We start from the raw sequence: 14,399 nt of genomic DNA, 5'->3' as shown, positions 1-14,399 counted from the left end.
CTATCACTGATATGCTGGAAAAACGGACCATCCTGTATGGTAAAGTTATACATCTATGAGGCAGACATATTGTACACTGAAAGCAGTATCACTCTAGGGAGAGTAAATACTCAAGCTAAACTAAAGTGCCCCTTTTGATGCAATAAAGAAATGACAGGGCGCCTGGGTGGCTCAGTTGGTTAAGCGACTGCCTTCGGCTCAGGTCATGATCCTGGAGTCCCTGGATCGAGTCCCGCATCGGGCTCCCTGCTCGGCAGGGAGTCTGCTTCGCCCTCTGACCCTATCCCCTCTCATGTGTTCTTTCTCTCTCATTCTCTCTCTCAAATAAATAAATAAAATCTTTAAAAAAAAAAAAAAAAAAAGAAATGACAAAAAAATCAGACACTTCCATACTCTTCTAACTCCTCATATGTAAGTCGGTGATTTTAATGCACTCGTGGAGAGCAAGGATTAGCCTTGAGAGAATAGCAATTGTCCTTTTGAATAATCAAGAGATTGTTAGTTGGATTTACAAAGCTGGCTGTGGGGGTGAAAGCATCCGTGTAGCTACACAGTTATGTCCCTTCTTAATAATCTCCACTGCCAACATTATTGTCTGTTAGCTCCAAGGATGTTCTGACAGTGTGGTATCGAGGACAAGCGTAAGTGCAGGAACTTTCATCAGATCTTAAAACTGAGCCAATTGTTAGTAGTCAGTTTATCATGTCTTACTTGAATATTTGGGAGTAAAATATTCCTTGCATCAAAAATAAACCAAGATTTTTCCTTTGACCTCATACTAGCAAAAGAGTTATTATTCCATAGTCATGTGTATTTGTCTTGCATGATCCCTATGATAATGGCCCAAAGAAGTGTTTTAAATCAACATGATTTTAAACAAATCAAGGCTGTGAGATTCACTTATTTTAGCCAGGAGTAGCTGATAAGCCTAGAAGTCATAAACTCTAACATGGGAGATTTAGATTATTATTCAGCAAATATTTCTTCTCACCCCTCTCCCCACCCTCCCTTCTCTGCCCCATGGATATGATATTTGGCGTCAACGATGGATGTCAGTGGTGCTGACACAGTGCGGGTTTGAAATGCGTCTGTGGCCTTGTGCTCTTCCTGTCTCTTGTCACAGGAAGAGCATTATTTCGTAGCTGCCGTTCCAAGGAGGATGCGAGATGTGTGGTCAGACCAGAACCCTTTCCACAGGCTGTCAGTGCCTTAACCTTTTGTCTAGGAGAACAATCTGTCTTGTATTCATAAGAAATGCCAGACCATGTCTTCCTAGTTCTAGTAACCTTGGACATAATTAAAAAAAAAAACAACCTTTGGGTGCCTCAGTTGTCCTATATCACCTTGAAGGTGAACCCTGCAGAACCCAGACAAGATCAGCTGAAACCCACCTCACCACACAGGCTCGAGCAATTAACAGATACTTGTCTGGGTTTGGCCTGACTTTGGGGTGGTTTGTTTCAAGCCCTATCATGGAGGAACTGACTGCTCCATGTGGTTCTGGCCCAGTGCTACCTTGTAGGGAGTTCCTCACAGATCTTCAGCTACATCCATCTTCCTGCCTACCTGCCCTCTTAGGAGGACCTCCTGAGGTGATTTACATGAAAGCATCTGGCAAACAGTCAAAAACTATACAACGCAAACAGCATCACCAACCAACTAGCACTTCAATTTTCAGTCATTATTCTGTGTTTCTAAGAATTTTCAAATGCTGAAAATTGTACACAAATTCTCAGATTACAAGCACTATTCTCTGGGTGCCTATAAAGTCCCAGGGACAGAGAAGAGAAAATCCCACCTTCATCCTATCCTTGGTTCAATCACTTAGTCATGAATCTCTCACAGTGGTGTGGAATTACTGCTCAGGATGGTTAATCGTGCAAAGCTTAAGCCTGTGGGGGTCCCACTCCTTCCCTGGGGACACAGTTAACTACTCAAGGTACTGGGGTCAAGACCCAACTTGAACGCAGGAATCAACTTGTCTTGTTTTAGATCTAAACTTCCAATTCCCTGTCCCCCTTCCTAAGATCTTGATTTTTAAAGTTTTTGGAAATATGTTTGAAAGTTCAGGGTCAGGAGACATGGAGAACCTTTTGCAATGCATAGATTTCTAGTTATACATTTGCTGGCACTTACTGTGTGCAGGATATATATAAAACATCATGTTATAAGTGAAAGAAAGCAATAACAAGTGTATGGCTGGTTTATGGTACTGTGAATGGTATATAACAACTCAAGCATGCCATTTTTAAAGAGTTGACGATTCTTTCAGTACCTTGAAAGTTATCCATGTCTTTGTTTGATTCTGTTCTCACTCTTAGGCTGAATTTCTGATTCTTTTCTTAGACATGATTTTAACCAAATCACATGCACTGGACAGTATACAAGTACTTTAGTTCTTTTCTGGGGGGGTGGGGCAGTAGGATTGTTGAAGAGACGGGGAAATCTTTATTTGGTGACTGGCATGCCATATCGACCTTGGTGAAATGAGGTGTAGATAATGCCCCAACTGAATTTTTACAAAATTCCAAGAGTGAAGAGTAATGAAACCAGCCTACTTAGGATTTTGCTCTGTTTTGATTAAGTTTGCAGTCAGAAGAACTTCATTTTTCCTTAAAATTGTAATCTTACTACATTTTCTCTGGCATTTTCTAGACACTCTGCTAGTCTCCGTCATTACTGATGCCCTCTAGTGAAAGTACATGGGAAATTCTTCAAGCAGATACAGAGAAAATCAGTACAGAGAGTCCCCACTTCGCAATGCAATGGGTTTCTGCAATTCATAAAGATATTCCCTCCCATAGGTCTGCCTACTGCCTATTATTATTTTACAGTGTTGAGTCATTATCAAACTTTTTGGCTTTTTTTTTTTAAAGATTTTATTAATTTATTTAGAGTGCACACAGTGGGGGAGGGGCAGAGGGAGACAGAATCTCAAGCTCACTCTGCGCCGAGCGTGGAGCTGGACAAGGGGCTCGATCTCACGATCCAGCCAAAATTAAGAGTCGGATGCTTAACTAACTAAGCCACCCAGGCGCCCCTATTTTTATTTTATTTTATAGCACTGGCCACTTCTATGACTTATTTCATATCAGATCCTTGGTCAGCTCTATCCCCCAAGTCTATGGCATCTCTGCTAACTGGTGTGACAATAATTTCCCCCAAGTCCAGACTTGCCATTATAGACCCTTTTCAATGCAGAGCTGTAGACAGAAACTCCCAGTCAAGAAGACTTCACACTTGAGGTGAAAGCCTCTTTCCATCTCTGCCATTGGTCCATGACTTTTTGTAGCCAGCGGGTCCTTCTGAAAATATAAAACATCAATTTCCTTCCTTGATCAAAAACCTTCCCTGCTCAATGATTCTTCTCGAATTTCAAATAAAATCCTAACCGCTCACCTTGGCCTTCCAGAACCCACCCCTCTGAATCACCTGCGGCTCTTTGTGGTCACAGTATTCCAGCCACACCGCCCTGTAATTGTCTCCTGTCTCTCCTTGAGCACATAAGCTCCACATGGAAAGAGGTTTGTCTGCTTTACTCACGACTGTGTCTTCAGCACCTACAATGCTGCCTGGTACCTAGTGGAGCCCTCAGTGAGAATCCGAGCCGTGAGAGTATGTGAAGCACGTTACTGCGGACTGAATGTGGCCTCTCCATGTTGGCATGCTCTCTCCCGCTCGCAGCTCCCAGCATGCCCACCTCAATCAGAGAGTGCGAAAGTGAAGGCACTGTGCCCTTCCTCTTACATTTAACCTTTGCTAAAGCTTCCTCTGCTCTGTAAAGTTCACCTCATTCATAAATTTACTGATTAACTGGCTTTTTCACTATCTGACCAGAGTGGCATTTATTGATGGGAGGAGGAACCACAGAGTCGGAGAAGGTGGTGGTTGATGGTGGGTGGAGAGAGTCTAAATGTCCCAAGCCTTGGGTCAGGCAGACCCACAGTTTTTAGCAATAAAATCTGAGATAAGAGTGAGATATTTGCAAAATAATTTTTAAAGTCCATTTTTATAATCGTCACATAGTTACACCCTTGTATATCCAGATGTAACCCATGATCATTACAGTTGCTAACAATTAAAAAAAAAAAAGACATAAAAAACAATTCTTGAGATAAAGCATAAAGGGTGAGTGGGAAAGGAAATACCAGGCAGAGGACACTATAAATGGTCCAAAATATTATTTTGTAGTTACATGCCCTCAGCAGTTTAAAAGCACTTTTATATCAATCATACAGCTAGCTCAAAATCTTCTTAAAAATAGGTAGAATATAAGTGATTACAAAGCAATAAAGAGAATGTAAAAAATAGATTATCTCACTTAAATTCCACAGGACTTTTTGAGCTGGGTGGAGACATAAGATTCTTCTAGAAGAGCAAGGAAGAGCTCTCTGCACATCCACAAGGGTCCCCTGACTGAAGGTGTGGTCTCTACAAGGCACCATCTTGGCATGAAGATGTCCTCCTTTCAGCTTGGCATGAAGATGTCCTCCTTTCAGCCTTCCTGCACTGAATATCCCACACAATTTCTGCTGCTTCCACAGTTTTTCTACCACCTTCTTAAAGACCAGGGGAAAAGCCAAGAGTGTGAATCAAGGCTAAGGGTCCAACCTTCCTTAGGGCTGCAAATCATGAAACTGGGTAATTCCCATAATATGTACTAAGGACCACACATCTGAAGGTAAACATCTACAGGCGGCATTTTGGAGCTCACAATTTATTGGAAGCACGGGGTAAAAGGGGTGGAGGGGGTACTAGTGTCTGCAAGAAGGTATAGATCTTTTCCAAGATGCTGCAAGGCAGAGCTGAGGAGAGCCTGACAATTCTCCCTCATGCCCCTATGTTTGCAGTTAGGGAAACCCATCTGAAGGCAGGCACAGGCATGGGTGAGAATACCAGGCTAGGGACTGTGAGACCTGGGATTGAGTTTTGGCTCTGCTACATCCTTGAAAGAGAGCCTTGGGCAAGCCACACAATCTCTCTGAGCTTCAGTTTCTTGTCTGTAAAATGGGACAACAGTTTTAGAGCGACAAAGTTATAATAACTCAGGGTTACTCTAAATACCAATTGAGGTAATATGTTAAAGTGCTTTGTAAATAATAAAATATAACATAAAATGTAAGGTGTTATCACCATAGCATCCTACTTCTGAAATAATTTACACCTTCCTTCTGGAATTAAGTCTGGATCTAGGTTCTGGGCCTCAGGCAGGCCTGTGGAATAGGCAGGACTTGAGGAGAAGTTCTTCACCTCATTACAAAACCTTAGTACAAGTAAGTCCATATTTATCTATCTATATTTTATTTTATATTTTTAAACTTAAATTTCTTTTTTATTATTCTGGTGTTCTGCACATACTCTTTTTTCCTTTCTTTAAAAAAATTATTAAAGTATAATTAGGGGTGCCTGGGTGGCTCAGTCGTTAAGTGTCTGCCTTCGGCTCAGGTCATGATCCCAGGGTCCTGGGCTCGGCTCGGGCTCCCTGCTCAGCTGGGAGTCTGTTTCTCCCTCTCCCACTCCCCCTGCTTGTGTTCCCTCTCTCGGTGTGTCTCTCTCTGTCAAATAAATAAAATCTTTAAAAAAAAAAAAAATTATTTAAATATAGTCGATGCACAATGTTATCTTAGTTTCAGGTGGACAACAAAATTCAACATCTCTATACATTAATGGTATGCTCACAAGCGTGGCGACCATCTGTCCCCAAACAATTCTACTACAATACAATTGACTACAGTCCCTATTGTACCTTTGATCCCCCTGACTTACTCATTCCATAACTAGAAGCCTGTATCTCCCTCCCCCCTTCTCCCATTTTGCCCACCTCCCCGCACCATCCCTCTGGCAGCCATCAGTCTGCTCTCTGTATTCACGGGTCTGCTTCTGCTTTTTATTTATTCATTTATTTTTTCAAGTGTTTACTTAAATTCCAGTTAGTTAACATACAGTGTAATATTAGTTTCGGGTGTAGAATTTAGTGATCCATCACTTCCATACAACACCCATCACCCATTTAACCCGTCCCCTGCCTACTGCCTGTCTGGTCAGGCTCCACATTTAGGTGAAATCATATGGTATTTGTCTTTCTCTGTTTGGAACTAAGTCCATATTTAAATGTTGTCTTCAAGGTCAATGTGTCTGTGGGCTTAGATTTGGGCATAAAATGTTTAAAATACTACCATTCTACAATTTGCCTCCAATGGAAAACTTTTATTTCACTTCGTTCATTGAAAAACATTCTATTTTCATCAAATCTTCCTTAATCAAACAGCCTCTTGTATTAGATAACTTTCTCTGAGGAATACTATAATCACTTTAGAAATGCTCTGTTCTCTTGCTTGATTTGGGAACACAGATTTATTTTAGTCTAAATTTTATTACTTTTAATTGCTTCTGGTCTAGCAACATTTTTTTCTTCCTGAAAGTGCCTTTCTTTTTTAAACTCCTGAATGATAATCTACCATTAAAGGAATGCTGTTGAATGCCCCCTTTTTGTTGGAAGCACTTAACAGGTGAATAAAAGTATCATACATGGAGTCTACATGTTATCTTGAGGACAAACTACATTTATTTGTTTATTTATTTATGAGAGGAAGAGAGTATAGAGTGGGGAGGGGCAGAGGCAGAGAGAGAATCTTAAGCAGGCTCCATACCCAGCATGAAGCCCGACGTGGGACATGATCTCACGACCCTAAGATCAAGACCCTGAGATCACCACCTGAGCGGAAATCAAGAGTCTGATGCTTAACCAACTGAGCCACCTAGGCACCCTGAGGCCAAACTACTTAATACAAAGTGGTATTTGTGGTTCTATGTAGTTCACTAGATACAGAGATCAGATCCTCTCTAGTTTTCTGTTATTTTCTTTATAGACTAACAGTCAATAAAATGCTCACTGGAAAAAGGTCAGTGAGAAATCGCAATACAGTAATCATGCTCAGGTCCAGTAGCATGATCTTCCATGATGTATGCTGGAAAAAAAGAGCACTGAATGGAAACCCACCTCTGACACTAACTTTGGAGAAACCCCTTAACATCTCTGCCCTCGGGTTCCTAACCCGACAAAGGAGAGAGCAGGACCGGGTGCCCCCTGAAGCTTCTTCCTGCTTTAATGTTCAATTTGCTTAGTTACAGCACAACCAAAACAGTGTTTCCGCTCCCAGCCCCAAGGGTTTTCCTCGATGGGAGGAAATTTCAGTCTTCTCGGCATCCTCAGTCACCTGCCCCGATTCTACCAGCCTGGAGAGCCTCCAATGTCTACCTATGTTCTATCCTGATTTAGGAATGACCACAATTCTGCAAAGCCCAAACAACATATCAAATGTGTATGCAAGATGTGTTTTTTAGAAAATATTAATGCTAAGTCTGTCTTATATAACAAAGAATTTCAAGTATCACTTCACCGGGGACACAGAAGCCGTGTTGCCTCTGTCGATGTAAAGTAGCTGTGGGCGAAGCAGGCAGGAGAAAGTGATGCTGGGATTCACATGCAGAAGACTCTTACTATCTCAGAGGGAAACTGAGGCACCGAGCATTACGCAGAAGTGTCCTGTTACTGAGTAACTATGAAACAAGTGAAAGGAAAATTGTCTTAATTTTACAGTGGACTTTTACTTTTTGTTAGGGAACAGGGCTTGTCCTGTGATGAATCTGATCAGAGGTGACAGAATTACTGAAGCGCTAAGAATAACCTCTCACCTCTGAGGCTGGCCCACAGCAAGCGTCCTGAGCATGTTGATAAAAGGAGATGCTCTGATATAAGAGAGGGGCGGGGGGGCGGGAGAGGCAGGAGGAGGTGGAAGAAAGAGAAAGCGGGGTGGGGGGAGGCCATATACCACAAAACCCCAAGGGTGAAGGAAGAGAAACGGGAAAGCAATGAGGTTCAAAAAACCAGACCCACTTCCCATTACCTTAAAGAGAAATTCAAACAGAAGAAAATGATGCAAAAGCAGCACCTCCCACAGTTAGACTCCTTATTCTATGTAACACACACACATGTATGTGTATGTGTGTGTTACATATATTTATTTTACGCGGCGGCGGCCAGTCTCAGCTGCCTGGTTGTCATGGGAGTAAGCGAATTCCCACAGAAGGTTAAGGAATGAGGTTAAGGAATCTGGTGTCAGCATAAATGTAAGAGCAGAAGAGGATACAGACTAAATAGTAAAGACTACGACCCAGTTGTTATCTAGTTGTTCTTTTCATTTTTTGGCAATCGTTTTAAAAATGTTTCTCTAGCTTTGCTCTACTTTCCAAGGGAAAGCCAGGTTAAGTTCTCCGCTAACACAGAGAAGTTGAGAAGGTAAAGTCATTTTATTCATGCCTCATTTCATCATCTCTCTCCCGGACTCCTGTCCCAGTCTCTGAGCGGGTCTCCCTGCCTGGGCCTGGGCCCCCCATTCTCAGCACAAGAGACAGAGTAATCTTAGTAAAATGCAACCCAGATCGTGTGCCACCTTGTTCAAAATCTTCCAGTACTTTCTGCCTGGTTCAGAGTAAAAGATGAAGGACTCATGCTGGCACAGTGCCTGTCACCTCTGACCTGATTTTAAACCCTCCTCTTCCCACTGCAGGGCCTTTGTATTTGCGGTTCTCTCTGGAAATTCCGCAAATAACTTCACGGCTCTCTCTCTCTCTCTCTCTCTCTCTCATGTCCTTGAATCAAATGTCATCTTTTCAGTGAGATCTTCCTTGATTACATTTACAATTTAAAACTGTGAAGTGCCCCCTTCCCTGGCATTTCCTGATCCCATTTCTTGCCCTGTTTTCCTCCAGAGTACTCATCACCACCTAATATACTATAGATTTTATGTATTACAGGTCTCTCCTACCTATCAGGGATCTTGTGTGTTTTGTTCACAGCAACATCCCCACTTCCTATCCACACAAATGGTGCTCAATAAATATTGTTGAATTAATAAATACACTGGACTTATTCTATAGAAATTAACTATAAGGATAAGTTAATTTAAAAAAACAACTAAAAAGACCTTGTAGGTAATTAGATTACAATATGTTAAAACCAAGAGACTTAGCTTTTTAGCTTTATTCATTACCTAGATCATAGCTATAAGATAATCCATTTGAAAACAGTTTTCCGTTCAAAGGTACATATATGTAGATTTATACATAGATCTCTAATAACAACTGATCTTTTAAAAAATATAAACTGCGTTGTTCTCAAGCACCATAGCTTTTTCTTTCTTAGGGCAAAATTTATTCAGTTAAGCAACAAAAGTAAGATATGAGAGTGAGGATTATTTTCAAAATTGCTTTCCTCAACGTATAAAGAACTGTAGAAATTGGTAAGAAAATGACACATAACTCAACTGTAAACTGGCAAAAGATATTAACTGTTCCCAGAAAAGGAAATGAAAGTGATCTTGAAACACAAAAAGATGCTCAACCTCATCATAAAAAGGAGCATGAAATTAAAAATTGTGTTGAGATTCCTTTTGTCCCCTAACAGATTGGCAAAGTCTGAAAGTTTGGCTGTAGCCTGTGGAGTGGAGAAGCAACATTCTCATGTGTTTGCTGGTAACACAGCCAATGGGCACCATCCCTTTCGACAATCTACAGAGTGTTCAAAGTTATAATTGTATATATTTGTTGATTCTTTAATCCTACTTCTGGTAATTTATCCATCACATATACCTGCATACATGTGACATGTATATATGTGTACAGGGTTATGATATTTATAATAGCAAAAGTCTGGAAACAACCCAAATGCCCATAAGTAGGGAATAGCTTAAATCCATACAATGGAAAACAATGCAGCTATAAGCCCCACTGGCCTCCTCTACAGAGTGATATGAGAAGACCCACAGGATGCATTAATGAGACAAGCAAGATCCAGAATTGTGTTTAATACTGGAAATATAAAGTCATAATTTCCCACAATTACATAAAGGAAAGAAACATAAGAAACTAATAAAATGGGTGGTGGGGGGACAGTGGTTCTGAGGAAGTGGGAAGATGGCAGACAGGGTTGGGGAGGTTTTGCACCATGCTCCTTTTTCATATTGTTTGATATCTTGAATTGCTTAAATTTATTAGTTATTAAAAAATTAAGCAAAGTACGTATGATCTAGCAATCATACTCCTTGGTATTTGCCCAAAGGAGTTGGAAGCTGATGTCCACACAAAAACCTGCCCACAAGTGTTTATAGCAACTTTATTCATAACTGCCAAAACTTAAAACAATCAAGATGTCCCTCAGGAGGTGAATGGATAAACTGTAATATACCGTAATAATGAAATATTTAGCATTAAGAAGAAAGCAGCTATCAAGCCATGAGGAAACATGAAGGCAACTTAAGTCCATATTACTAAGTGAAAGAAGTCAAACTGAAAAGGCAACACCCTGTAGGTTCCAACTTTATGACATTCTGGAAAAGGCAAAACCATGGAGACAATAAAAAAAAAAGTGGTTGCCAGGGGTTGGGTGGGGGAGAGAAGAATGACAGGCAGAGCACAGAAGATGCTTTAGGGCAGTGAAACTACTCTGTAGGACACTATAATGGTGCATACATGCCATTACACATTTGTCCAAACCCACAGAACATACAACACCAAGAGCGAACCCTAACGTATACTATGAACTATGGATGATAATGCTGCCTCAATTTAGGTTCATGAGCCTGTAACAGACGTATCACTGTAGTGGGAGATGTTGATAATGGGGAGGCTGTGCATGTGTTGGGGCAGGGGTATGGGAGAAATCTCTGTACCTTCTGCTCAATTTTGCTATGAGGCTAAAACTGCTCTAAAAAATGAACTCTATTAAACAAAACAAAACAAAGTACGTCCTTAAGGTTCAGATTCTCTTACTTTCCCTCAGACTTTCTAAGGCACCCTTTGGGGGTAGAATAAGGAGGTGCAGAGTGGGAGTGGGACAGGCAGACCCTAGCACTGCTGTTTTTCTCATTTGGGAATGAGTATCTTCTCCCCCTGGAGGATGAGGTTCGGGAGGTCCGAGGTGAGGACTCCCCTGATGATCTGATTAAGTGCTGCATGAAAGGACTCAGATTTGCTTCCTTTGCCTCAGTCTGTTGCCTTGTCTCCCCTTGGCACCTCTCAAGCTAACTCAAAAAACATTTATCATGTCTACTCTTACCTACAAGCCCCAAGCTTCGCCTGGAATATCTTTCTTGTTTGTCAGCACCCACGCCGTTCACCATCTAAACACATCATTCTTCTGGTCCCCTGTTACCTTCTATGTATTAAGTGTCTGTAATGGTACTTATACATAATAGTAAATAACTTACACATATATAGCCTAATTTATATATGTCTATCCCGGAAAAGTCACATAAATAATATCTGTTTTAGTTCAGAGCAACAAATATTTATTGAACACCAAAATATGAACTATGCACAGTCCCTGATCTCATGAAGTTCCCCATTTATTAGCTTGACTTGCACTACATCAGAGGACTTTGCAGAACACATTTAATAAATGCTTTTGTATATTGTTGATGGAGATTAATTCTGTTCACACCAGAATAAACATATGACTCCATCTTTTCTGGTGCAGAACCTTGGCAGACCAAACGACTGTCTTAATTACTCCTCTCTGCATCTAACTTTATTTATTCAAAATCTTTTCGTAGTCTCCTCTATTTTATTTTCCCAGGACTGAAGATTTTAGATACTAACATGGGGAAGCTAACCTTTCACAGCCCACATTTGGAACATCTACAAAGAGCTGTGTTCCCAGACTCCATCAGGAAAAGCTGGAGCAATTAAAGGGCGCTTCTTGCTTGGTTAAAAAAAGAAGAAAAAAAATCCATCTTAATTTGTTAAGTTTCTATAGTCTTTCAGAACATAGAAGTTACTTAAAAATTTCAGTAAAAGTACAAAGAGTCCTTGGGGCAAGCCAAGAGGATAGAAGAATTCTCACTCTCAGAAGAAAAATACTGAGAATAAAAATAGTTTCCCAACTCAGTCATTCTTTGGGATTGGTAATTTATTCCTGATGGTGCCCCAAAAGAGGGGAAGAGGAACAAGAGAATAAACTTGGCTCCCATAACAGAAATTATTCATAGCTCTTTTCCCTCATAAAATAATGGGCTATTAGATCTTCCATAAAATCCCTTTCAGTAATTTTATGGTGGGTCTACACTTTATAATCCATGTTTTGTAACAGAGTAAAAAAAAAAACAACAACAAGAGATTTATTTTACAATAATTCATTCCATTGATTTTTATTAAATTTCCAATTCCAAACCTTTCATCTCTCCTATAAAAATTAAATTACCACATTTAAGATCCTTTTTCTAAGTGTAATTATTAAAACTGAAAGTTTCTTGATTGCCATCTACTGGCGAAGGAAAAAGTGACAACTTATTTTAAAAAGTCTGCATTTTCTCTCAGATTTTCCAGTTTAGAGGTTTAAATATTTTACATTAAAAAAGATGGCATGCTGTACGACAGACATGCAGGACATTTTATATGTTTAAACTCAAACTAATGGACTATATATATCACTAGTTTTTAAAAAAATCAAAATGTAAAGTTTTCATTTTTACAATGTAATACTTTTCCTAGTATTGTTTCAAAGAAGTCACAGATAGACCATAGTATCCTAATTTAAATTTTGTTTTATAGACAGGGATGCCAGTCTAACCGATGATGATACGGTTACGTTATTAGCCAGTCAACTCAAATGAGATACATATGGTGAAAACCTCTCATAAGGAATGTCATTAACTCTATCTTTACAGACAAATACATTGTAAAAACAAAGGACAACTCCACTAATAGGTAGAATATACAAGAGCAAGTAACCAGAATTTTTCAAGGTATAATATAGAAGCCTGAGGGGGAAAACGTATATATTCACTCTGCATATAGGAAGCACTTAGTCATTTGTAATTAATGAAACATACCTGGCTTAAAATGTGGTAAAGAATGAACTCCAGGCCACGTGTCCTCATTTGGCGTTCCAAGAACCTAGTGGAGAGCAGGAAATTGTGGAAACAGACTTATTACTTCCAAAGCACTCAAAATTCTCCAGTGTAGAAAACAGTACACTGCATATGATGAAACTCTGGATTTTTTTTTCCATGATCGTGTGCCAGGGATTTTATTTCAGCAAAAACAAACCCCAAACTAAAAGCTAAAGAGCCACCCAAGATGAATGTCTGAGTTTTAACACATGCAGCTGAATGCAGGCAGTGAAATCTGCTGCATTTTGTCAACTCCAAACTTAATAAGTAGGCTTAGGATGCCAGCGATAAGCTGTCATTTCCATGGAACTGAATCAAGCATGTGTGTGTCCCTCATGATTCTTGCATGAGCTTTTGTCCTTTACTCCAGCATTAGATGTCTCATCATTTAGCAGTTCTATGCATTCTGTCATTTCATCCCCCGCATCCTCTGTCTGAGCATCACGATGTTTCAAAGAAGCAGGACAAGCAGCTTGGGATGCTCATTCTCGATGACCCACACCACTCATTTCAGATGACATCTTTATGTGGCTTAGAATTTCCCCATCCCCCCCCCATATTGTCCTCCCTCTACACTCTTTCCTTTCTTCATCCACATTTTCACCTTCTTTCCCCATTTCTTTTTTTACCACCACGATGTTTGATCTGGCTGAAGGAATTAAGGGGCAATTGCAGCTCATACAGAACTGGGCTCGCCCCATGCGAACACCCAGGTCCACCACAGGTTGCTGTCACAGTCCGTGGTCATGGTAACTCACCAGTCGGGAACAGTGGAGCTGGAGGGTTAAGAGCCCAGACCCTGGAAACAGACTCCCTGGGTTCAAATCCTTGCTCCCCTACTTACTAGTCATGTGACCATGGGCAAGAAATAACCTCACTGAGGTTCCTCATTGAACTGAGCTTTCAATTCCCTCCTTTGTAAACTGGGGGTGATAACAGCACCCCCCTCCCTTGTGGTGAGAACACTACTTGGCAGGAGTAAGCACTATGTATTAGATATTATTCAAAGTGACCCTAGAAAACAGGCTCAGGTCAGGGTGGCACTGGCCACGTGGGAGAGTCTGGTGCCCCATGCCGTGCATAACTCAAACTGTGATGGACCGACACACACAGTGCAACAGGTGAGAAAGGGCAAGAGATAAAGCCAGAAGCTGGGAAAAGAGGAGGAATGGCAGATATCATGGGAGGGAATTTAGCAAATTCACTTTATCCGAGCATTAGCAGGCAATGCTGTGCAATAAGGAAATGCAGAGCTTTGATGATTTGTGCGTTTATTTACTAGGGGGACGGGGCCCTCATATCAGAGGGGCAAACACGCAGTGAGCGTCTCCCTCATGGCTTCCTACTCTGGTGAGTCGGGATTAACTACATGTATGAGGTTCCCCACTGGGTTCTGGGATGAGATAATACAATTCTTTTCAAGTGTCACTGATTAATTTTGCAAACACA

General features: G+C 40.7%; 1 protein-coding gene across 4 annotated transcripts in view; it reads right to left on the bottom strand.

Moving 5' to 3' along the window:
- The window catches only part of CDK14 (cyclin dependent kinase 14), a 543,473-nt gene that overhangs the window by 129,704 nt on the left and 399,370 nt on the right, over positions 1 to 14,399 (bottom strand). For all 4 annotated transcript variants that reach the window (XM_078059238.1, XM_078059237.1, XM_036071484.2 and 1 more), the window contains one exon: positions 12,891 to 12,954. In XM_078059238.1, the coding sequence (XP_077915364.1) occupies positions 12,891 to 12,954 (64 nt within the window). The remainder of the gene's footprint in view (positions 1 to 12,890; positions 12,955 to 14,399) is intronic.

The sequence above is a fragment of the Halichoerus grypus genome, chromosome 12, assembly GCF_964656455.1.
Source record: "Halichoerus grypus chromosome 12, mHalGry1.hap1.1, whole genome shotgun sequence".
Classification (NCBI taxonomy): Eukaryota; Metazoa; Chordata; class Mammalia; order Carnivora; family Phocidae; genus Halichoerus; species Halichoerus grypus.
This window is presented reverse-complemented; position numbering and strand designations above follow the sequence as displayed.